The following is a 27,078-nucleotide window of genomic DNA, read 5'->3' on the forward strand; positions in this document are numbered from 1 at the left end:
TTGTTGATGTCACATGCCGTTTGCAGAAAGACGTCTCTGTTGCGGCTAGTGCTCTCACTAGAGTGTCTGTAGTTGTTCCTAGTGTTCCAGATGGTGATAACGTCCTAGTTGACAGTGATTCCTGCAAAGTAAAAGGTCTATTTGTTGAACCATCCTTATATGTTGTACGAGATAGTAAGATCCATTTCTACCTGGCCAACACTTCTGGTCACAGTGTTCGCCTTAGAGCAAATACCAATCTTGTTGACCTTGTTCACTATCCTTACCCTGTTCAGGTAGAGGATGAGTTGTCACCTGACCAGTGGGTCGGTGCTATTTCTGCCGGGGAGACCTCATCCACTTCACTGGATCAATCTGTTCCACCAGTTGAGGAGAAAGACTTAGCTCCCACTGACTTCCCAGATGAAGTCAAGCGTTTGTTGACTCTGTTGAACAAACGTCGTAAAGCCATTGCTTTACCAGGTGAGAAGATGGGTATAACGAACTTATTGTCCCATCGTATTCCACTTGAACCTGGTACTAGACCTATCTACATACCTGCGTACAGAATGCCTCATTCACAAGTTGCTGTCGCAGAAGAATTGATCAATCAAATGCTTGATGATGGAGTTATTGCACCTAGCAATTCCCCTTGGAATGCACCCTTGATACTAGTACCTAAGAAGGATGGTACTTGGCGTCCAGTAATTGACTTTAGGAAGTTAAATGCGAAAACCATTCCAGATCGCTTTCCACTCCCTGTACTGGGTGATCTTTTACGTAATATCGGAGATAACAAAGTCTTTTCAACCCTAGATTTGTTACAAGGGTTTTGGCAAGTCCCTCTTCACGAGGACAGCCAAGAGCTAACTGCATTCTCCACTCCTACAGGTCATTATCACTTCCTCCGTATGGCATTTGGATTACGATCTTCCCCTATCACGTTCTCAAGGCTCATGACTAATATCTTTAGAGGTCTCATAGGTAATGCACTTATGGTGTACTTAGATGACGTAATCGTCATGTCTAAAGATGTGGATACACACTTGAAAAGACTTGATGTAGTATTTGGTAAGCTTGAAGAAGCCAATTTAAAGATCAAACTGTCTAAATGTCAATTTTTCAGATCAGAAATTAAGTTTCTTGGTCACGTAGTCACTCCTAGAGGGGTTACGACTGACCAAAGTAAAGTAACTGCAGTACTAAATTTTCCAACTCCCAAAACTGCTGATGCCGTAAGATCCTTTGTGGGCTTAGCAGGTTTTTATAGATCTTTCATTGCCAATTTTTCTTCCATAGCTGCTCCTCTAACCGAGTTGCTTAAGAAAGATGCTCCTTTTGTTTGGACCTTCCGTCAAGAAAGAGCATTCCAAACTCTAAAAGAAAAGCTAACATCTGCTCCAATTTTGAAATTTCCAGATTTTTCTAAGCCTTTCTATCTGACAACTGATGCTAGTTCAATTGGCATAGGTGCCGTACTAGCTCAGAAGACCGATGGCAAGTACAACGCAGTTGCATTTGCTAGCCGAGTCCTTACGAAGGCTGAACGTAATTATACAGTAACTGAGCAAGAAGCTTTAGCAATAGTATGGTCTTTAAAGCACTTCCGAGACATTATTTATCAGTACTCTGTTCATGTCTTGACAGATCATGCTCCACTGATACCCTTATTCCAGAACAAACAACCTACTGGAAGGTTAGCTAGATGGACCTTGACTATCCAAGAGTTCAATCCCACCTTTGAGCATTTACCTGGCAAGTCAAATGTAGTCGCAGATGCCTTATCGCGACATGTTAGTATAGTAACTGCAGACCCTCCATTTAGTGCTGAAGATGTAAAGAATGCTCAACGAACAGATCCCATGTGGTCTGGTGTGATTCGATTCCTGCTCCAGGAAGATCTTATTCTGACTGTGAAGCCACCAGCTCCCATCAGTGACTTTGTCATGAACCAAGAATTACTGTATCGAACAGCCGAGTTGGGTACTCCTAGCAGAAGAGTATACCAGTTAGTAATTCCACAGTCACTAGTGAATGTAGCCTTACAGCTAGTTCACGATGTACCAGGTGTTGCACACCCTGGTATGGATCGTTCAGTAAAACAAGCCAGATTGAAATACTTTTGGCCTCGAATGGCAACTGATATTTCTGAGTATGTTAAGAAATGTAGTGTCTGCATGCAACATAAAGGCAATGCTAGTGGTCCTAATCCAATCCAAGTATATCCAACTACTAGCGAACCTTGGGAAAGAGTTGCGCTAGATTTGTTAACTAATTTCCAATGTTCCCTCCAAGGTAACAAACATCTGTGTGTTATGGTAGACCATTTCACCAGATATTGTGAGTTAGTTCCTATTGCAGATAAGACTGCCGAGACAGTAGCTAAAGAGTTTAAACAACGCATTATCTGCAGGCATACCACCCCTAAGTCCCTAGTAACAGATAATGGAGGTGAATTCTGTAATGAAATTCTTGAAAATTTGTGTACCTTGTACAAGATCTCTAAATCCACCATTGTTCCTCATCATCCTGCCAGCAATGGGTTAGCGGAACGAACCAATAAGAAAGTACTTGATGTCTTGAGAGCCACTATCAATCCCAACAGTGAAACTTGGGATGAAGTTATACCTGATGTGCAGTGTGCTATAAATTCTGCTTACAATGTTTCTATAGGTGACACTCCACATTATGCATTGTATGGTGTAGATAAACGTTTGCCTTATGAGTTGTTATATTCTAATCCGAAACCAAATTACAACCCTGATGATTTCATAGCAACTCGTACCAGCTTAGCTCAAAGTGTTTTTAGAAGAATCCGTGAAACACTTCATAAATCAACAGCTGAATTCACAAGAGTCGCAAACACTCGATCAAAGCCATCCAAAATCAAAGTAGGTTCGAGAGTTATGCTGATTAACTTTAACAAAACGTCAGCAATGCCAAAGCTTGATCAAAAGTTTGTTGGTCCTTATCGAGTAGTTGAACATATCACTGGTAATAAGTATAAGGTTAGAGAGATTAGTACTGGTCAGTATAAAGAATCGCATTTGGATCATATGAAGTTAGTATGTGATGATAATGATGTTCCAACCCCAGACTAATGTGACAGACTCTGACAATCCTCCTGATCCGGTACTCTCTTCCTCTGATACTCAGTCAGATGATCAACCTGAATGTCGTTATTCCCTACGTACACGACAGGTATTGAGAAATCCTCAAGTATCATTTGTAACTCCTAATTCAGATTTACCTCAAATACAGCATGAGTTAGCCAATGCTACAGAGTTTGATCCTCCCAGAGATGACACCCATTCTGCATATGTCAATCACACCCTAGCAGAGTTGGGGTTAAATGTAAATACCCTGTATAGATGAATAATTACAGTATCAACTTATCAGTATTCAAGAATTTTTTTTTTGTGTTCATGTTCTCTCCGCATTCTGAGAGTTAACAGTCTAGATTTGCGTGCACCGAATCTGCCTTTCTGTTAAACACTCTTTCTTTGTATATATTCCTTCCTCAGAATCCGTAGATCACATGAATACAGATCGATCGATCAAAATTTTTGTTTTTTATCACTTGTAATCTCAACGTTGAGTTCGTTGTTCATTTGTTGAGTTTTAAGTTGTACTATAGTATACCTTGTATTGCATTACAGTTTCAGTTACGTAAGCTTTCATTCCAATGTTCTACTTATGTATCTATAATGTTTAATGTTGTGTACTTTGACATTGTATAGAATCAGCCCTAGCCGTACCTGCCATCTCTAGTTTGTATTAGTTGTATGTCGGGACGACATACGTTAGCGTCGCCGAGCTCTCAGTAGTAGTAACCAGTTACCAGTAACCGTCCGTTGACTCAACGATCAACCGTCTCTGCCTGAGTCACTATCTGAATTCATATTGTGCTGACCTCAGCAGTATAAGGCCCCCTCACATAGGGTACTGCAGCCGGCTAGTCAGTATTACGAGTGTAGCCAAGGAGATAGGTAGGGCTGGCAAGGGCTCTCTCCACATAACAGTAATTATACGTAATAACAGCCTACGTGAGTATTTCTTCCCTAATCCACGTATCGAACACCCACATGATATACGTGTTTGGAGGTCCCTTGATGTTTCGCCCACGTATAACTTGTTGCAGTCATTACAAGGGATTATGTATACCCCTGCAGAGGATGGAGGCTTGTCCTGCCTACTACTGGTGATGTCCTTGATGGTCGTGGTTGTGGAGGTAGATACTTGGAATGATGTTTTGGCAAAGATGTTGGAAACATGTTTGGCAATGGAGTTGGTGGGAAGGACTATGTATCTCTTCTTCATTGCCAAACATGTTTCCAACATCTTTGCCAAAACATCATTCCAAGTATCTACCTCCACAACCACGACCATCAAGGACATCACGAGTAGTAGGCAGGACAAGCCTCCATCCTCTGCAGGGGTATACATAATCCCTTGTAATGACTGCAACAAGTTATACATGGGCGAAACATCAAGGGACCTCCAAACACGTATTTCAGAACACCAATACGCAAGCAGGTCTGACGACACAAGGAATGCCTGCGTACAACACCGTAATTCACACAACCACTTGATAAACTACAGAAACTCAAGACTTATCGCCACAGAAGACAACACTCAATACCGAAGAATCCTGGAATCATCACTTATTTCTATATCCGACAACTTCAACCAGAATAGTGGCTTCTATAACATAGCTGAACCACTTGCCAAGAAACTTCTTCATCGCTATCCCACATAAGAACACTGTAGAAGGTCTGCTCACAAACTTATCCAATCTCCTTTCCAAGCTACCCAAGTTTTTAGACTCTATAACCCCACTCGGTACATCATCAGATGCAGCATTCTTCACCTGACCTCAGCCGGACTATAAATACTCGCGTTCCTTCCACCCCAGGTAGTTCTGTTTGTGACTTGAAAAAGCCCACTGTGTGGGCGAAACGTAGTCAATAAAGGATCACATTATACTGCATTTGTGTTTATATTGCCATTGTGTCGGTATTTTATACCATTTATTTCCATCGTGTATACAGATTGGGGTGATTGTGAATGGTACTATGATACTGACAAGCAGTTATGTATAGTTTAGTATATATACTAAAAAGAAACTCTTCACTGCTGGCTTTGAGGTGAGTGTAGTAACATTGCCGGCTCTGAGGTGAGTGTAGTAACACTGCTGGCTCTGAGGTGAGTGTAGTAACATTGCAGTTATGTATAGTTTAGTATATATACTAAAAAGAAACTCTTCGCCACGAGTGACTACATCAGTTCTCCAATCCAACCCTTTTCCTCACTTTTCCAACCTAATTTATGAAATCTGACGCACTTCCAGCCATACTTCAAGCTCGCTACTGGTAACCTGCTCGGCCCATTACATAATACCTTGTTTATATTACTATATACTACTCAGCTTCAACTTAGGACTAATGAAACCACTCGTGGCAAAACGTTTACATTAATAGATGTAGTGAACTATAATACATAAGTGGCCTTATTCTCAGATTGGGATGAGCTTGAGCGAGGTGAGCTGGGTATTGTCTGGAGGACAGACTTGTAGTTGGGTCTCTTCATTTACTTTTGGCAGAGTATCAGACCTACTAATCCATCACAACTTTAGCTCGAAACTCAATACCAGAAGACTCATGCACCTCGTTGGTAAGTGTTTCTGACTTCAGTCTGAAATAAAATTTCAGTATTCCTTTAGCTGAATGCATCAGCTCAGGTTGATTGTGATGGCTATGTAGGCTTTCAGGCCGTTGGCAACAACAGCCTAGTTGATTAGTTATTAATGTGGAGTATAATTTTCGACTTGTCACATATTACTGGAGCCACTTTACTAGGTAATAATTAATTTGATATCTGGAGCAACAAGAGGGTATAAGAGCTGCGTAATACAGAACAAGATTGTATTTTAGACTTTCTCGTGCAGGATTGAGCTGCAGATTTGATGTACCTCACACATGAAAGAAACATCCTACAAAATAAAGGCTTGCCTTGCATTACGCATTTTTTGTAACAATTCAGCATTGGATGGTATGGTAAGCCAGTCCTAAAATTAACAGGCCAGTGCGTTATGCACTGTATCATGCCAGCCTAATAAGATTTATCTAACTAATCTTTATACCGGTAACTGATTTTATGTAATAGGTATATAACCGTATCTTCTGCCCCTCAAACCCATCATGTGGGCGGCAGTGCACATATTACAGACATGATGAGCCCGAGGACTGAGCCTCAAAGTAATCTTAACTAAGCAAGTATTGAGTTGTTTACAAGAATAATGAATTATTTAACGTAATTTTTAATAAAAATAACAGCTGGTGAGGGGCTGCCTTCCCTCTTTACAGCTTTAACCTGATTACCTCCCATTCCCAGGAGCTCTCTAACCCCTGCATGTTTAACGCTTCCACATTACTCGTCCCTTCAAGGGAGGTTCATTGATGCTGGTTAAGGACTCTTGATTTAAGGGGTTGGAGCTACCTCTCCCTTTCTTGGATCATTCCTTAATACCTCCTATTACCTTGGCGCTTCTCCATCAACAGGAATGATAATGGTGGTAGCTAGTCTTTGTTGCATAGTGTTGGCAGGGTGTCACAAGTGGGTAGTGTCTACTCTACTGGTGCTAGTCATGATCGGTGTCTCCAGCACACTCAGTTCCTTCACACTCAGCCCCATGGATCTTGCACCAAACTATGCTGGTAAGTACTGTAAAGGAGCTCCATCCCTGGTCAGTGAGACTCAATTTGATTCCACCAGGAGGCAACGTCATAGGTTTTTCTGATGAGTATTGTTTGCCGATGAGCATTGTTTGCTGGTCAGTAGTTTGTTTGGAGCTTCCATAAGGTGTTTTGAAGACACAAGTAAATTATGACACTCAAACTAAGTGATAAGTAGAAACAAATAACAGTGTATTCATGCTTTGAATCCTTCATGCAGGGACGATGTCAGGGTTGCTGGGAATAGGTAACATCAGTGGCTTTGTGGCTCCCATTGTTACAGCAGAAATGGTTACAAAGGTATGCTCTCATTTTTATTTTTTCACATTTGGACTGCATGACCAATACAGGTTTATGACTTTTATAATAATAATAATAATAATAATAATAATAATAATAATAATAATAATAATAATAATAATAATAATAATTTTTATTTTATTTAAAACTTTATATACATAACAGGTATGTCGAACATAACTAAAACTTGACAGTATTATTGATAACCAAAAACTCAGGAACCCATCCAACAGGTAAGTGAAACACTTACATAATATATTATAAATGCAATCCTCACACATCATTCACTCAACACAAGATACTTTAGCGCTTCTTTTTTTATTATAATAATAATAATCTACACAAGATATGCCTTACCACAAAATATACTCAGCTGTAAACATTTTCCAAAACTTTATAAACATTAGACTATTAAAAATGCAGTTAATTGCATAGAATTATTAATACGGTTGTAGTAACATGTTATGGCCATATAATCTGGTACTTTAGCTAAACTTCATACGCACAAGACGTACAAAGAACATTTTAATTGACCAAAAGAGAGGAACGTATAGGAATATCTTTGTATTTCCTAGTTTACGAACAAGTAATCAACACTAGTATTACTAGGCAACCTAAACACTTAGTGGCACTTGTGCTTTCCTAACACAAAATATACACTACCACAATACACACTGTGCTAAACTTCCACTACGATTCACATACAATGACGTATAACACCTAACCTCAGAAGTGCATGATGATGTCAGATGATAATAGGTGCTGAAACATAACCAATATAAACCTCCATATGGTATTTTACAATAAATATGGAAGGTAACCATACAGATATGCATATGTATATGTGGGCGAGGGGCTTGGACTTCCAGCAAGCGTGCGTGAGCGTGTTTGATAGGAGTGAATGGACACGAATGGTTTTTGGGACTTGGCTAGCTGTTGGAATGTGAGCAGGGTAATATTTACAAGGGATTCAGGGAAACCGGTTATTTTTATATAGCCGGACTTGAGTCCTGGAAATGGGAAGTACAATTGCCTGCACTTTAAAAGAGGGGTTTGGGATATTGGCAGTTTGGAGGGATATGTTATATATCTTTATATATGCTTCTAAACTGTTGTGTTCTGAGCACCTCTGCAAAAACAGTGATTATGTGTGAGTGAGGTGAAAGTGTTGAATGATGATAAAAGTATTTTCTTTTAGGGGATTTTCTTTCTTTTTGGGTCGCCCTGCCTCGGTGGGAGACGGCCGACTTGTTGAATATATATATATATATATATATATATATATATATATATATATATATATATATATATATATATATATATATATATACATGGTAGGATTGCTGGTGTCCTTTTCTCTGTCTCATAAACATGCAAGATTTCAGGTACGTCTTGCTACTTCTACTTACACTTAGGTCACACTACACATACATGTACAAGCACATATATACACACCCCTCTGGGTTTTCTTCTATTTTCTTTCTAGTTCTTATTCTTGTTTATTTCCTCTTATCTCCATGGGGAAGTGGAACAGAATTCTTCCTCCGTAAGCCATGCGTGTTGTAAGAGGCAACTAAAATGCCGGGAGCAAGGGGCTAGTAACCTCTTCTCCTGTATATATTACTAAATGTAAAAGGAGAAACTTTCGTTTTTCCTTTTGGGCCACCCCGCCTCGGTGGGATACGGCCGGTGTGTTGAAAGAAAGAATAATATATATATATATATATATATATATATATATATATATATATATATATACATATATATACATATATATATATACATATATATATATATATATATATATATATCGGGCACCTCTGCCAGAGAGAGGCTGTGGGCATCCTGCTCTGTGATTTTGGCACAATATCGTCCAATCAAGAACACCTACCAGGATTATCATCAACAGGCTGGTGTGTGAATATCTGCTGGTCGTGTTGGAAAGGGCCAGAAGACTCCGCATTTCGTCTATTCCGTCAGAATCAAGAAAAGTTCTGTGTATGTGAATTCAGTGAGGGAACATAACGGTCACCTATGGGTAGGAGAGGTCGGTGAGGGGAGGCCTTATGGAGGAGGAGGAGGCGGAGGTTGAGGGGTAAAACTGTCCCCCCCTTCCCCAAACAGGCGCGCATACACCGTGTGCTCGTGTTACAACAATGGAGTGTTTGTTCACCGTGTGTATAGTGTATATAGTCTATAGTGTACAGTGCATAGTATGTGCATGGTATGCTCATAGCATGTGAAGTGTATAGCGGTGTGTCGTTGATAGTGGGGGCTGTGCACAGAGCATAGTGGTGTATAGTAACATGTGCACAGAGCATTGTGGTGTATAGTGACTTGTCCTGGGAGGGAGTGAGTGCCCTACTCCGCCTCAGCACACATCTTCCACTCCTCCCTTTCTTCCACCGCCCACCACAAGGACTGGACACCCCTCTCCTCCCCCCAACCACCACCATGAACCACATGCGGTATGTGCCATGCGCCATTTTCCCTTCAGCCTGGGCTTACCACACAGTTTGAGGTATGGCAGACGATGAAGCCAGCCAGCCACAAAGCCAGGGAAACAATGCACCCAACAATGAAAGAAGAGGCACATGTCAGGTGTGTGGAGAGTTTCGAGCACGCAACAGGGACGGCCGCATTCGTGCACACAATGGGTGTGCAGGATCACATATGCCCCCAGCAGAGAGCAGCCCACAGCCTCCACAGGCAGATGACAATTCCAATGGCAACCTCGTCACTTGCGATAACCTTCTGTTGGCATTCAAATCGACTGCTAGCAGTACACTATCCCACATCCCTAAAGCGGCTCGCCCATATGCAGCAGGGAAATTCACAGACCTTCTTAAGCGGGTGAATGGAGGCTCCACCAACTTAGAAGCCCGAGGCACCATCCAAGCATGGCGCAACCTACTCTTGTTCGGCAATGTCTGTCTTGCAGTTCCTGAAAGACGAGGCAAACTGCTAACCACGTCAGTTATCAAGGCAGTGCGCAACTACCCAAGAACGGATAACTGTGTCCCTCTGCCCCATCATCGCAGGAATCAAAGAGGTAGACCCAAGAAAAGTCCCACTGAAAACGAGAAAATTTGCGCACAGGTTAGCAAAAAAATTGAAGAAGGTAACACAGTGGGAGCAATAAGAATAATTACAAGTGACGACACTGTAGCCCCCAAGGATGAGACCACGGCCCAAGCACTAAGAGACAAGCATCCAACCAGGGACACCATAGCCATCAACGACAACCCTGAGGAAGACCCCATCACTGAACAATTAATTTTGCCAGAATCGGAAGTCTATAAGGCGATATTGTCATTTCCAGCAGGATCTGCAGGAGGTTACACTGGAATTCGACCTCAGCACTTCAAAGAGATGGTAAATCCAGTACTCGGTGAATCTGCATCAATTCTTCTCACCGAGTTAACAACTTTCGTCAACAATTGCCTGCCTGGGCGAATCCCAGAAGAAATTAAACCTTTCTTTTTTGGAGCCTCACTATGTGCTTTGAAGAAGAGGGATGGGGGAATCAGACCCATTGCAGTTGGAAACACTCTTCGCCGTCTCGTTGCCAAAGCAGCAGTGAGAAACATTCGCCTAGAAGCTGCCACTTTACTCCAGCCACACCAACTGGGCTTTGGGGTCTCTCAAGGCAGTGAAGCTGCAGCTCATGCGGCAAGGGCCTACATCAGGGACCTACCAGAAGACAAGGCCATAGTCAAACTTGATTTTAGAAATGCCTTTAATATGGTGAAGAGAGATGCTGTTTTGCCAGCTGTTAGGGTTCGGTTCCCCAGTCTCTTTCCCTTCATTTCAGCCGGCTACAGCAAACCCTTAATTCTTTTGTTTGGAGAACATGAAATTCAATCATCAGAGGGTGTTCAGCAGGGTGACCCACTCGCTTCACTTCTCTTCTGCTTGGCAGTAAGAGAACTAACTTCCAGCCTATGCAGTGAGCTCAATATCTGGTACCTGGATGACAGCACTCTGGCAGGTACTGAAGAGTCCCTCGTGGGGGACCTACAACTGGTGAAAACACAGGGAGAAGACTTGGGACTCATCCTCAATCCCTCCAAGTGTGAAATCATCACAGCGAACCAGGAAATAATCAATGCTGTGCGAAGAATCCTCCCAGAAGTCTCAACTACAACTCCGTCCAACAGTACCCTCTTGGGGGCACTGCTGGGTCACCAGGCCATCCATACTGTCCTCAGGGACAAATTGAATGACCTGATGAGAATGGAGGAGAGAATAAGCGATCTTGATGCCCATGATGCTCTGTATCTCCTCACAAGGTGTCTTACTATGCCAAGACTCACTTACTTCTTGAGGTGTGCACCCTCTTTTGACAACCCAACACTCGATGAATATGACGCACACCTGAGATCAACTTTTAAGAAGGCACTGAACCTGTCACTAGAGGATGAGCAATGGGATCAGGCAACCCTCCCAGTGCGACTGGGAGGTATAGGGGTGCGTAAAGCAACGCATGTTGCTTTACCTGCTTTTCTGTCTTCGTGTTTGGCTTCCAGTGCATTAGTCAAGAAGATAGTGCCCGAACGCTTGAGAGACTTGGTAGGAGCTCAAGACCCCAGGTTTACTGAAGCAGCGATTCGGTGGGACACCCTTACAGACTCCTCCAGTAGACCAGCTCCTCCCAAACAGCACAAACAGTCCCACTGGGACAAACCGATCATGGAAAAAATCGCCAACACAATGCTCTCCAATGCTTCAGGAAAGAACAAAGCTCGTCTCCTGGCAGTGAAGGCACCACACTCAGGAGATTTCCTGTTAGCTGTTCCCAATTCCTCCCTGGGCACCCGTCTCGACCCACAGGCCATTCGGATTGGTGTTGCTCTTCGCCTAGCCGCCCCCATCCTCACCGAACATAGGTGTATTTGCGGCAGGGCGACAGCTGATCAATTCGGACTTCATGGTCTTGTGTGCCACACAGCAGAAGGGAAGTATGCCAGACATGAGGAGATCAATGACATAATAAAGAGAAGCCTCGCCACAGCCCGTTGCCCAGCTCAACGGGAACCCCAAGTACAGAGGTCTGATGGAAGTCAAAAGCGTCCTGATGGAGCCACTATGCTACCCTGGAAGGATGGAAAGCAGATTGCCTGGGACTACACCTGTGCTGCCACATTGGCAGACACCTACTTGCCATACTCTGTAGTGGAAGGGGGTGGAGCTGCCAGCCACAGGGAGACCCAGAAGATCCGAAAATATGAAGACCTTCCCCCTTGCTATAACTTCATTCCAATAGGGTCGGAGACCCTTGGAGCATGGGGCAAGTGTGCTCTAAAGTTCCTCAAAGAGCTGGGTGAAAAGCTCATCATAGAAACCAAGGACCACAGGGCGACCAGCTTCCTCTTTCAGAGACTCAGTGTTGTGATCCAGAGAGGAAATGCCTGCAGCATTCTGGGCACGCGGCCCACCGCAGGGGAGCTGGACGAAGTATTCGAGATGTAGCTCTGAGTTACCTATGTTGTTTTACTTTCTGTTGTATTTTTGTGAATGTTTGGCCAATGTATTTTGTCTTTAAATAAAACATACTTGAAATATAGGGGGTGGTAGGAGAAAATTCTCAAACAGCTTCAGGGAAAACCTTGAGTTTTCCCTGAAGCAAGTTTATTCTTTTCTCTGAGGATGAGGGTCCCTATGACAGTTCTAGAGGTGGTACCTCCCTATATTTGTATATATATATATATATATATATATATATATATATATATATATATATATATTTGTATGTATATATGTATATATATATTTGTATGTATATATGTATATGTATATATATATACATATGTATATATATATGTATATATATATATATATATATATATATATATATATATATATATATATATATTTGTATATATATATATGTATGTATATATATATTTATATATATATCTCTATATATATATATATATATATATATATATATATATATATATATATATATATATATATATATATATATATATATATATATATATATATATATATATATATATATATATATATATATATATATATGTATATATATATATATATATATATTTGTATATATATATCGCTTGGAATTTATTCTTTCAGAGTGGTTGTTTTGCATATTCTGAAATCACCTGTTTACTGTGATCTTATTTCACATATATATATATATATATATATATATATATATATATATATATATATATATATATATATATATATATATATATATTACAGGAACAAGTACAGAAAATCGTGTGATACACATCACACGTTTCTCACATTCTGCACAGCATTCCCTCCCCACTTATTCACTTAAGCACAGAACTCTTACTAAGACCCAGACACTTACCCTTTTCCCCCTAGGGCAGGGGCTCCACCTTTGTTGTAATGCCAACAATCCCCCTACATTAATTTTTAAATACCAAATCGGAAACTTCCCGTGTCCTACCATACAAACTTATTCCTGTTCATCGTCCTATAAAACTTTGCCTGCAGAAAACGAAGCTTGATAACCAAATCCCCCACCGTCTCACGACACACCCACACTGTGTGAATATAGTTATTGATATCGTGCTACACGGCGGCCACACCACACAGGTGAGGGTTTACACAGCACCTGACCATACATCGCTCAGACCGCTGTCAGGGGGGTGAATACCTACACATCCATTTGGCACACCATAACCAATACGGATTTATGACCTATTGTGATAATAATAATTTTAATTCAGTGTTGATCTGTCCAGACAGGTGACTGGGCTACTTCACTGCTGCTGACTAGTGGACTGTATTTACTGACAGGCATCATCTATATGGCTACTGTCACTACGCAGGTTCAAGATTGGAACTATTATGAAGATATAGATTATTCCGTCATTAATGAACATTTTTAATGACGGTTGTTTTTAACATTGTAATATTTTTTTTAATTTCTGGTACATAAACATATAGCTTATTTGATATGTATACCCTTTTTGGTACTTGTTCAAGCAAAACTGTTCTGTGATATGTATAACTTCGAGATACATTTTTTATTTACCTCAAGGGTCGTCTTCCGACAAGACAGAATGACAGGAAGAAAACACATTTACCATCATTTATTCAATTGTCTTGCCAGAAGTGTACTGACATCACAGTTCATATTGTACTCTTATTTAACCGCTTATTGCAACTTCCCAACCCCTCCTTCAGTTTTATTAGTTTTCTGTTTATTCTTCTAATACTGAAATGTATCATAATTTTGAGGAACTGAGATTTCTATAATTTTTTTTACCACTTCTGTTAGTTTATTTATGATGTGTTTTCGTGGTATTTTACTGCTTGCCAGGTGAGCCTAGTGGGAGATAATAATGGTACAAATAAGAATATTTTATTCTTGATGCTAGTGAAGGGCTTTGGATACAAAGAGTTGGAACTACATTGGATCAAGCTCGATTACATCTCATTCCCAGACGCTGTATGACCACTACGGGTTGACTGCTTACCAAACTAAGATGGAACAGTACTCAATAGTCTTCTAAGTTTGTGTTCTGATTGTTTTTCCGAGCTGTGAGGTTGTAGCTGAAAACATGAAAGTATTATATAGTATTCCTCTTTTTTTTATGTTTATGCAGGATATATGTATAAATTTGAAATATATTTACTAATAATACTTTGTAAATAAAATTAATATAACCTGATTTATATTGTACATATAGTCTACCCTCTGTAAATACTGCTTAGTCTAAGTCTACAGGTTTCATGCACAGAAATACCATACACACATGATATATACACCGAGAAGTGTATTTATCTCAATATATATATATATATATATATATATATATATATATATATATATATATATATATATATATATATATATATATATATATATATATATATATATGGTGAGTTTATTTTAACCCTTATTATAGGGATTAAAGTATTCTTCACTGGTAGTGAAAATATTGGCGAGGAGCTTAATTAGCCATGTGTAGCCTTAGGCTTTAAACCCCATTAATCAACTAACAATATGGCATTAATAAAAAATAATGACCCTTGTTACTTCAGTGTTTCAACTCGTCAAATAAATTATATAAAACAAACATTGTTAGCACAGCTCCTCAGCTAAAGTGAGCATTCGGAGCTACAGTATTTTTGTAATTATTTTCAGGACTGCAAGAGAGCCCTTGATCCAAGGAGCTGGAGTCACCCTTTGCTTCCTTGGATCAAACATGTTAACATCCCAACCGGGTTTATCGCTACCGCCATCAATATAACAAGAAACCACTAACATCCCTACCATACCCTCGTAGAGAAGGCTTCGTACGCTAGCGACGGGTGCTTGATCCAAAAAAAGTGAAGGTGCCTTCTCCTTCCTTGGAATAAACCTGATTACCTCCCATTCCCTAGGCAGTGTCCTATGTTAAACCTGATTACCTCCCATTCCCTAGGCAGTGTCCTATGTTAAACCTGATTACCTTCCATTCCCTAGGCAGTGTGACTCCTTTTAAACCTGATTACCTCACATTCCCTAGGCAGTGTGACTCCTATGTTAAACCTGACTACCTCCCATTTCGTAGGCAGTGTGACTCCTATGTTAAACCTGATTACCCTCCATTCCCTAGGCAGTGTGACTCCTATGTTAAACCTGATTACCTCCCATTCCCTAGGCAGTGTCCTATGTTAAATCTGATTACCTTCCATTCCCTAAGCAGTGTGACCCCTGTTAAACCTGATTACCTTCCATTCCCTAGGCAGTGTGACTCCTATGTTAAACCTGACTATCTCCCATTTCGTAGGCAGTGTGACTCCTATGTTAAACCTGATTACCTCCCATTCCCTAGGCAATGTGACTCCTATGTTAAACCTGATTACCTCCCATTCCCTAGGCAGTGTGACTCCTATGTTAAACCTGATTACCTCCCATTGTCCAAGCAATGTGACTCCTGTGGAGCTAGCGCTTCCCGGTGAATACAATAGTAACTGAGAATGTAACAATATTAATAAAGATAATAAAAAAAAACACGGAACTGGTGGGGTTTGAACCCATGTTGAGCGAGTCCTGAAACCAGGCCAATGCGTAAGTCACTGGCCTGGAGGGTAAACGCTGTTAGTATATATTGAGTGTGCGCAAAGGCAGGACGTAGCAACCATGAGCTCCAAAACTAAATATAGTTTCAACACTGATACGAGCACCAACGAAGAGTACAAGAGGCACAGGTTTTTATCCAAGAGGGAGCCATACAGGCCCCCTACTGTCCCTTACAATAGAAAACCGCCTCAATCTAAGGGTTTTTGCAACGACATGAAGATCTTCATTTGGAACCCCAACACTAATGAATTCATGAGACGAACTTGGTTATCTTGGGGTAAGTTTAGTGTGAGATAATTGGTTTGTAGCTAGAGGAGCAGAGCTATGTTGGCGGTGTCTTCAGTTATCTTACATGCGGTTATCATGTTACTCCTAACAGGAAACGGCGCCATTTTATTTTCAGCTGCTGTATAATCTTACGGGTTTAGCGCTATCCCATGATTATAATTATAAATTATATTGTTTTCAATCATTTTCCGTATTTTGTAACTCGTCTTTGGACTTTTTCAGCCTTGTCTATTATTTTAGGCGAGGACACCTCACCATCACCATTATAATCGCTGCTAGACATGTAATATGCACCTAGAGGTGTATTTCTCTCTGTGTATATATGCTGAGATTTAATACCAGTTTCAGAGATTAAAGTATTCTTGCCTGGTTGTTAAATGCTGCATGCAATCGTAATTAAGGTAAGAATGACCTCTGAACCATAATTTTTGTTCCTGTCATACGATTCCACTTTTTTTTTTTTTGAGTGTCGGGGTATATGTATTTAAGAGGATTAAAAGGAATATACCAAGTTTCATGAAAATGGGCCCAAAAAAATTCTCTGCAACATTTTTGTGTTGCATGACAAATCATGGCAAAGGCAGAGTTATTTTGGCAACTTTCCAATGATGAAGCAATGCCAAATGGATATTTATTTGGTGTTAATTATATAATACAAGTCTTTTTGTTCTCTCCACAAAATAATTATGATGTTACAAGAAAAAAATAAAATTTCTACATTGGTAGACCATGTAAAGGAAATTGGACAGGAGTATTGCCAGTATTTAATCATATATTAGTAAAACAATATTTTCTTAATATATAGCCTAAAAATCACGTTCCGCTCATAAATAGTGATACTCTTGCAACAAATACTTAATAATCTTACTTTAGAGATAGAGAACAAAATAACTTCAGGCTTAGTATATGGTGGGTAGAGATACTCACAGTGCCTTTATATATTTATTTATAGGTGTGAGGACGATCTTTGTGAAGCATATATTAGTTCTTGCATTGTGAAGATTAGATTTTATATTTTGCCACCGGAGTGGCTAGTTTATTGTGCACTTCATATCCATCCTGTGAACGGTATCACAAGAACATATGGATGCACAAAAGGCCTAGGAACTAGGCCCCAAAAGGGTTAACAGGTGTACATTTGGATTTATATCTACATATCTAAAGTTCACTTATCTGTTACAAGCAAATTTAGGAAATTTGCTTAGTATATCTGGTAACTTACTTTCATTAATAAGGTATCTTGACTTGTCACATAGGTTATTATACCATTGTGAAGGTTTGGGTGAGTTATTATACCATTGTGAAGGTCTGGGTGAGTTATTATACCATTGTGAAGGTCTGGGTGAGTTATTATACCATTGTGAAGGTCTGGGTGAGTTATTATACCATTGTGAAGGTCTGGGTGAGTTATTATACCATTGTGAAGGTCTGGGTGATGTGAGGTTGTCAACTGATGCGTCATTGCTGTTGCCAATCCATAATATTAGTTCTGCTCTTTTTTACTCACGAAATCGTAGTTTCTATATGCCTTCTCATCTTCATACTCATGTTCCTTATAAAATAAGTTTTTTTTATTGTAGTTAAATTAGTGTAAAGTCCTGTGGAGTTTAAAAAGAAAAATACTTCCTGAAATCATATTTGAAGCCAATTTGCTTCCACCTCTGATATCTGTTACATTTCCCCTTACCTTTAAATTCCAGCCAATCTTCACACTACGTGAAGAACGTGTTTTTTTTTCTGTGGATTTCACAGGCAGCAGTAAGATTACTATTTGGTTAACAATTCTGTCAGCAACAACATGGTCGTCGAGAGTACGAAAAGTCAAATGTTATTTTTTTTGCTTTGTGCAGCTTTTTAATTACTAGCTCGGATAACTCAACTTTCAGGTACTTTTGTATTATTAAATACTGACTATATTGTTACAACAAAGACACGATAATCCATTGACATCTAAAGTCAAGCATAGTTATCCCTCTACAGGTATACTCCAGGTATAGCCAATTATCATCCATAAGAATACATAGAGCAGTCATTGTGATTAGAGAACAATTAACCCTAAAAAATAAAAAAGCATTCCAACTTTTTCAAAGAATTCTATTTTCTAAAGTAAGAATGTAAAAATTTTTTTCACAAAGAAATTTCGTCTCTCTAGCCGTTGATTAATATGCAAATCTAGAAATCTAAACATTTTATATTTTTTTTTTTTCAAATAACAATTCCTGTGGGCTTTGCTAAATCTAACTGGAATATGCAGCAGCTGTGTGGTCTCACACTTACAAAAAAAAAAAGGATAATTTAGAAAGATACAAAGAACTACAGTATGGCTACAGTTGAAAGGTTAAAAATACTAAAGATGCCCAAGCTGAAAGTATGAATGATAAATGTATACCAGCAATCATTTGTTATATTTATCAAGCTTCAGTGATAAATATAACTCCTGGCGAGAAATGTAATCTTTTGTGTATACGTACATGGTGGGGAGGGGAATACGGTATGATGAAAAACTTACTAAAGACGGGACACCGCAAACATAGCTGTTTCAGTAGCTACAAATAAGTAATTACACACCGAGCAAACGCCTGAGTGTATGTCGTTACAGTCAAAATCTTGGGATTCTACCTGTTGTTCTACACCTTCCTGGCGGCCTTCTTCGCGATCAATATGACTGTCTTCTACCAGACCCTTGACACTCACGGCCGTCCTAAATACACTGCCCAGGACTCCCTCCTCACCAACCCTGGTATGTACCCTTTGTGTCAAGCAGAAACATTATTATGATTATTATTATGATTAACTATTATTATGATTGATTATGATTATTGATTGATTATGATTATTGATTGATTATGATTATTGATTGATTATTATGATTAATTATTATTTATTTATTAATTTGAATTTTGATTGATTATTATGATTACTACTACTACTATTGCTACTGCTGCAATAATTGCTATCATTATTATGGTTGAGGTTTGACATTTCGACCATCCGCCAACTTTTGGTCACTGTGGTACAACCCGTCTAGACCCGACTCGTCTCTCCATTACGTCGCATCCATCAGAGAACTCCTACAACGTAATGTGAATCTCATTTTGTATTATGTATCACTGGCTTGTTTTGTGGGATAAAGACGCATATGTAAAACTTAGGGCATTTATTAAGAGAAGTTTCGCCTGCTGGGGCTTTGTCATTCCAGAACAGAAAAGTAAAAAAAAAATATGTACTGGCCTGTTTACATAAAATTCATAGCAAAGGATTATTATTGTTTTACACTAATGGTCAATTTTGCAGCATATATGAACAGCACAGCAGCAAACATGAACAGTAGAATTGTGTACAAGAACTGTGCCGAAGAATCACCTGCTAAAGATGAAGTGTGCAGTTTCAACGTGGAGGATCTGGGCAGCAGCTGTACTGAGAGTAATAACTGGGGCTATACAACTAAGTCACCCTGCTTCTTCCTCAAGATCAACAAGGTTGGTTAGGTATTATTGGCTTGACCAACATCGTGGTGTCCTCATAATAAAATGTCTAATTGTTGCATTTACGTAACGAAGGTAGCCAAGGAAGAAGACTATCTTGTATTTCAGTTATTTTAAAAATGTAATTTATGTATATATATTGTAGAGGGAAATAAATAACATCAAAGTGAGTCCTTGATGCTGAGGAACGACTCTTAATCTCCGTATCCAACCTGATATACCCCCTCCACTACACCCTCCATCACCTGGCGCGAAAAACAACCATTACAGGTTTAGTGCTTTCTTAAGAATATGATATTTTATAGGTAAAGGCTTGAGGATACAACCGCACTTACGGAAGTAGTATAACTGTTCACCTTCACAGATAATTGACTGGGTGCCCCAGGCGCCAAAGAAGTTGCAGGACCTGCCAAATGGTCTCCAGAAATATATAAATAACACGGATAACCCGGAGGAAACTCTCACAAAGGTGAGTTTATGTAATGTATATGTAATAGCTACTGTGTTTGTAGGTGTTCACATTACCAGAGGTGCATGCTAAAGCATGGATGTTTTTATATATATTGTGATTAAAATATGTCATGGAGTGTCTGATACAATATTGATAAAGATATCCTTATAGTATATTATCATTATATTTATGGGAAAACACAAAGCTTGTGGAAAGGGAGGGTGGCTCCAATTCCCCGGATCAAGAGCAAGAGTCTCTAACTAACATTAAAAATGGAGAAAGACGTACATTGTAGAACCCTCTTTTGTTAGCACAATGTTTTGGTATGTAGTACTTGATCTAGTCATTCAGAGGATATAAGATGAATGCATGTACTGTATGTACTCATAAATAAATAAAATAAAAAAATAAAATATTTATTTGTTTACATATACGTAGTATGATTGGAGCAAAGAAAGCCACTATCATGCCTAGGCATTTTTGGCAGACTTGACCTAATTCTTATAGACTACTTAAGTCTAGACAGGTGAACAGTGGTAGAATACAGTCAATCTTCACTCTATTGTTAATATGAGGTAGTACAATTTATGACACTCTTACATTTTTAAGTATGAAATTAGGTTCTTTTACAATGGTAGAATACAAATATTCTGTATTTCACTCTTATTTTTAATATGAGGTAGTACAATTTATGATAAAATCAATCTATGATACAATCATACATTTTTAAGTTTGTAATTAAGTTCATTTACTTTATTATTAATATGCGGTAGTACAATTAGTGGTACACACATACATTATAAGTTTGTAAAAATGGCTTAATAGTTAAGGGATAATAAAGTATTTAGGGGAGTTGCTTTGAATTTGGTTGGGGTTTAGCATGGTGTGGGTAGGTTTGTTATTGATAGATGAGATGATTTTTGAGTATGATCTTAAACTGATTTGTGGGCAGGGGACCTCTTGCTGCTTCAGGCAAAGAGTTCCAGATCTTAGGGCTCTTTATGTGCATTGCATTTTTGCAAAGTGTGAGACAGACATGAGGGATGACAATAAGTGTTTTGTGCCTCGTGTTATGCCTGTGTGTTCTGTTGAAGCTGTCTAGGAGAAGTTTGAGGGGAGGGTTGATATTGAAGTTTAACCCATAAACGGTCCAAACGTATATATACGTTTTTTCAACATTTGAAAGTATGTAAAAAAAGTAGATCTTCTTTTTGTTTTTTTACATTTGAAAATGTGTAAAAAAAACTTTTTTTTTGTTATATTTGAAAATATGTAAAAACATAAGAACATAAGAACATAAGAATGTAGGAACACTGCAGAAGGCCTACTGGCCCATACGAGGCAGGTCCTTATCAAAACGACAACTACCTAGAGCTACTCAAGAAACAACTCCCGCACCCCCCAACACCAATCAAACCCAGCCCCTCCCACTCATATATTTGTCCAGTCTCTTCTTAAAGCTACCCAAGGTCCTAGCCTCTATCACCCAACTGGGAAGACTGTTCCACGCATCTACAACTCTGTTAGAAAACCTATGTCCTTTCTAAATCTAAACTTATCCAACTTAAATCCATTATTCCTGGTTCTTACCTGGTTCGACACCCTCAGTACTTTATTAATGTCTCCCTTGTTTATGCCCGTCATCCACTTATACACTTCAATGATATCTCCCCTCATTCTACGCCTCTCCAGAGAGTGGAGATTTAAGGCTTTAAGTCTATCTTCATACGGGAGGTTCCTTACACAGTAAATCATTTTAGTCATTCTTCTCTGTATGTTCTCTAATGAGTCTATGTCCATCCTGTAGTAAGGGGACCAAAACTGAGCAGCATAGTCTAAATGAGGCCTCACTAGTGATGTATAGAGCTGTAAAATAACTTTTGGACTTCTGTTACTTATACTTCTTGAGATAAATCCAAGTAATCTGTTGGCCTTGTTGAGCACACTGAGGCACTGCTGTCTTGGCTTTAGATTTCTGCTTACCATGACTCCCAAGTCTTTTTCACATTCTGTATGACCAAGCTCTACTTCACCTAGATTATAGCTTCGAGGGTTATTTTCATTACCAAGGGCAAGTACCTTACACTTATCCACATTAAACTTCATCTGCCATTTCTCAGACCAAGACATTAATTTGTTCAAATCGTCCTGGAGTTCATTGATATCCTCCTCAGAGTGAATTATACGGCCTATCTTTGTATCATCAGCAAACTTACTCATGTCACTAGTAATCCCTTCATCAAGGTCATTAATGTAAATTATGAACAAGAGAGGGCCTAAAACTGATCCTTGTGGAACGCCACTAGTGACTAATCCCCATTCAGATTTCACTCCATTAATGGTAACTCTCTGCTTTCTATTGGTAAGCCATGCCTCAATCCATGCTAGAACTTTACCTCCTATACCATGAGCTGCCACTTTTCTTAAGAGTCTCTTGTGAGGTACTCTGTCGAAGGCTTTACTAAAATCCAAATAAACAATATCATATTCCTTATTACTGTCAACTGCCTCAAATGTTCTATTGAAGAACGTCAGTAAGTTTGTCAGGCAGGAACGACCTCTCGTGAATCCATGCTGAGATTCATTTATCAAGTTATGCTCTTCAAGGTGACTTCTGATAATGTCAGCTATAATTGATTCTAATAACTTGCCCACTATAGATGTCAGGCTTATTGGACGGTAATTTGAAGGAGTGGACTTATCCCCTGATTTGAATATAGGAACCACATTAGCCATCTTCCACATCTCTGGCACAACACTGGTAAGGATGGACGCATTGAATACACTCGTTAATGGCTGACTAAGCTCCATCTTGCATTCCTTAAGTACCCTTGAAAACAACTCATCGGGTCCCGGGGACTTATTTTGTTTCAGTTTGTCTATCTGTTTAATAACCATGTCCCTCGTGACAGTAATATTAGTTAACTTAAATTCATCAGGAACCAAATAATTGTTAATTACTGGAATCTCATTTACATCTTCCTGTGTAAAAACTGACAAAAAATAGTCATTAAATAAGGAACACATTTCCAGTTCATTATCCGTCAGCTGTCCATTCCCAGATTTCAGAGGTCCTACTTTTTCCTTCACCTTCGTCCTATACACTTGAAAGAACCCCTTTGGATTAGTCTTTGATTCATTAGCAACTCTAATTTCATAGTCACGTTTAGCCTTTCTAATCGCCTTTTTTACTTCTCTTTTAAGCTGAACATATTGGTCAGTAAGGTTAACCTCTCCTCTTCTGATGCGCCTATAAATTCCCCTTTTCTCCCCTAATAGATGCTTTAGCCTCCTGTTAACCCATTTGGGATCGTTATTATTAGACCTAATTTCTCTCTTGGGAATGTATATACTCTGGGCACTGTGTACATTATTAAGAAAACAATCATAAAAGCAGATCCCTTCATATTCATAAGTATGATTATCACCAATAAAATCATTAGCTAGATAACCCCAATCAACATTAGACAGATGTTCCCTAAGTCCATTATAATCGGCAGAACGAAAATCAGGGATTTTTACTGTATTATCATTATTCTTGCATTCCCAATTAATGCTAAAGGTGATGGATTTGTGATCACTTGCGCCAAGCTCTTCAGTGATCTCCAGATTATTCACGAGTGTTTCCTTATTTGACAAGACTAGGTCTAGCAAATTATTACCCCTGGTAGGCTCAGTTACACTCTGTTTCAGAAAACAGTCCTGAACTGTTTCCATGAAGTCACTGGACTCTAGATTACCTGTCAAAGAATTCCAGTCAATTTGGCTAAAGTTAAAGTCCCCTACTATGACTACGTTACTGTGTCCAGAAGCCCTAACAATTTCGTCCCAAAGAAGTCTCCCTCTATCGTGATCCAAGCCTGGAGGTCGGTATATTACACCTAGAATTAGTTTTTCTTGACCCTCCACGAACTCTACCCAAACAGACTCTGTTACTGCTCCATCTATTTTTATACCTGTTTTTATGCAACAATTAATATTTTCTCGAACATACAATGCAACTCCTCCCCCCTTCCCATTACATCTATCCACATTGAACAACTTAAATCCCTGAATATTACACTCAGCAGTCATATCCCGACTCTTTAAATCATACCACGTTTCAGTTAATGCAATGATATCAAAGTTCCCAGCACATGCTACCAAACGTAGTTCATTAATTTTATTTCTTGCACTTCGACTGTTAGCATAAAATACCATCATATGTTTTTTCTTCTGCACATTTTTCCTATTCATCTTTGTTTTTACACAATTTCTGAAATTATCATTACCCAGAGTTACTCCATGACAGTTACCATTAAGATTCTTAATATCAGAGCATAAGTCAATATATCCATACTCATTATTAATCATTTCTAAACCCATACCTCTAACTAATCCTAGTTTAAAGTCCTAACAACCCCCTCAACTGAGTTAGCAAGAAAACCCACACCTGCCCTGGATAAGTGAACCCCATCCCTGGCATACATGTCATTTCGGCCATAGAAGTTGTCCCAGTTGTCAATGAATGGTACTGCATTATCCTTACAGTGTTTATCCAGCCAACAATTAATACCAATTGCTCTGGACAACCATTCATTACCAACACCTCTTCTTGGCAAAATGCCACATATAACAGGGCGCCCCCCCTTCTTCCTAATCATGTCTATAGCTGTCCTGAACTTCCTAACTAAATCCTCACTTCTACGCTTGCCTACATCATTGCCTCCAGCACTGAGGCAAATAATAGGATTGATCCCATTACCGTTCATGATGTTGTCAAGCCGGCTAACAATGTCCTCCATCCCAGCCCCAGGAAAGCATACCCTTTGTCTCCTACTCCTGTCCTTCAAGCAGAATGCCCTATCCATGTATCTAACCTGGCTATCCCCAACAACAACAATATTCTTACCTTCCTTGTTGTCGTTCGTCGTGACGATCCCAGTAGTAGACTCACATTCGTCGGGTAGCACCGAGAATGCGTTGGAGGTTTCCACGGGAGTTTCCACAGCAGTCTCTTTCTTCTTCATCGTTTCTGGCTTTCCATTCGTCTTCTTGATCGTCAACTTCGTCGTCCCCTGCTGTCCAGCCACTGACCACGATCCCTTCTTGACCTGAGGACTCGAAACAGGAGGACTACTACGAATCCTCTTGTTTTCCTCGGTCAGTCGCCGTATCTCCATCTTTGCTGCTTTCAATTCCTCCTTAAGCTGCTGGTAAAGCTGCTCGATGGAGGGCATCTTGGTTCAGTCCACGGGAGCAAACAAGACACTTCTTCACAGAGCCAAGTATAGGTCAGCACTCAAGAGCACACAAACAGGTCTTCACAGAGCTAAGTACACGTCACCACTGAGCTAAGTACACGTCACCACTGCGAGGGGACTTGAGCTAGAGTTCATCATGACCACACTAGCTGGAGATTCGTCTGTAAAAACTTGCATTTGTGGTCACAGTGGTGCCTATGCTAACCTTCCTATGGTGTAGAAATATACCTAGTTGGACGAATCTTATTGTGGCTAGCTGGTCCAGTGGCTAATGCAACGGTCTGGAGTTCTGAAACTCTCTGATCACGGGTTCTATCCCCACCCGTGGTATGGTTTAAGGATACCTACTGTTTTGGAAACTTTCTTAGTTATATGCTGGATGTGGGTCTGAAATTTAAGCTTATAAGAGAGGGAGAGGCGAGACGGAGTTTCTAGTTTTACAAGACCCTTCATATTAAAGTGTGATCCTCTTAAGGTAGCTTAAAAATGGAGGAGGATATGGGTGTTCAAATTGTGATATGGCCAAGAGTATACTGTATTTAGGTTACCATTTCTTCAGTGCATCTTTGAGGAAATAATGTTTATTGACACCTCTTTACTGTTAGAGTTGAACATTTAACGCATTTTAGTTTCTTATATAGTGCACTGTTCCATACTTAGTTTATTAGATTTAAGACCTCTCATCACAAATGGGTCATTTAGGTTACAATCCAATTAGATACTAACATTAAGATTTACTTAAACTCTAAGGTAGGCACTAAGATAAACATTGAATATACACTAATAAATACAGAGAACTCTATATGCACACATGCAGGGCCATAATTTGGGTCTATGCATTAAGGAAATAATGTGAAATTTTTCTCATGTCAATTTAAGTTAATGCACCGAGTTTGTATTTTCTTTTATTAATGATTGTAATTGTTTGCAGCATGTGTTTGTGTGGTGTGAGTCTGACAAGGGAGAACTGGAGCAGCCAGCACCAGGCATACCATTATATTACTATCCTTTTATCAACCAGGAAGGCTACCTCCGTCCTTTGGTTCCCATCCGGCTCTTGGACTTAGAAAGTAAGGGTGGGTATATATATATATATATATATATATATATATATATATATATATATATATATATATATATATATATATATATATATATACATATATATATATATATTTATATATTTATATATATATATTTATATATATTTATATATATATATATATTTATATATATATATATATATTATATATATATATATATTTATTATAGGTAGTAGGTTGGTAGACAGCAACCGCCCAGGGAGGTACTACCGTCCTGCCAAGTGAGTGTAAAACGAAAGCCTGTAATTGTTTTACATGATGGTAGGATTGCTGGTGTCCTTTTTTCTGTCTCATGAACATGCAAGATTTCAGGTACGTCTTGCTACTTCTGCTTACACTTAGGTCACACTACACATACATGTACAAGCATATTTATACACACCCCTCTGGGTTTTCTTCTATTTTCTTACTAGCTC

General features: G+C 39.2%; 2 protein-coding genes across 5 annotated transcripts in view; both read left to right on the plus strand.

The window, feature by feature from the left end:
• LOC128693557 (sialin) overlaps positions 1–15,548 on the plus strand; it is a 37,470-nt gene extending 21,922 nt beyond the window's left edge. Inside the window, exons 7-10 of one of the 4 annotated variants that reach the window (XM_053783320.2) lie at positions 5,499–5,652; positions 6,540–6,695; positions 6,934–7,013; positions 13,763–14,768. In XM_053783320.2, the coding sequence (XP_053639295.2) occupies positions 5,499–5,652; positions 6,540–6,695; positions 6,934–7,013; positions 13,763–13,909 (537 nt within the window). In that variant the 3' untranslated portion in view covers positions 13,910–14,768. Of the gene's footprint in view, positions 1–5,498; positions 5,653–6,539; positions 6,696–6,933; positions 7,014–13,762; positions 14,769–15,171 lie in introns of those variants that run through there. The other 3 variants (XM_053783319.2, XM_053783321.2, XM_053783318.2) reach the window with 3 other exon arrangements.
• A 218-nt stretch (positions 15,549–15,766) lies between these two features.
• Positions 15,767–26,629, plus strand: LOC138851002 (sodium/potassium-transporting ATPase subunit beta-like; the record flags this gene model as incomplete). The annotated part of the gene is given in 6 exon segments (XM_070081196.1): positions 15,767–16,369; positions 18,980–19,120; positions 19,354–19,458; positions 19,675–19,859; positions 20,230–20,334; positions 26,491–26,629. Coding segments are annotated over 6 exon segments (892 nt in total), but the record flags the coding sequence as incomplete, so codon positions are not given.
• Between the last annotated feature and the right edge of the window lie 449 nt (positions 26,630–27,078).

This window comes from Cherax quadricarinatus, unplaced genomic scaffold, assembly GCF_038502225.1.
Source record: "Cherax quadricarinatus isolate ZL_2023a unplaced genomic scaffold, ASM3850222v1 Contig1946, whole genome shotgun sequence".
NCBI classification, from domain to species: Eukaryota; Metazoa; Arthropoda; class Malacostraca; order Decapoda; family Parastacidae; genus Cherax; species Cherax quadricarinatus.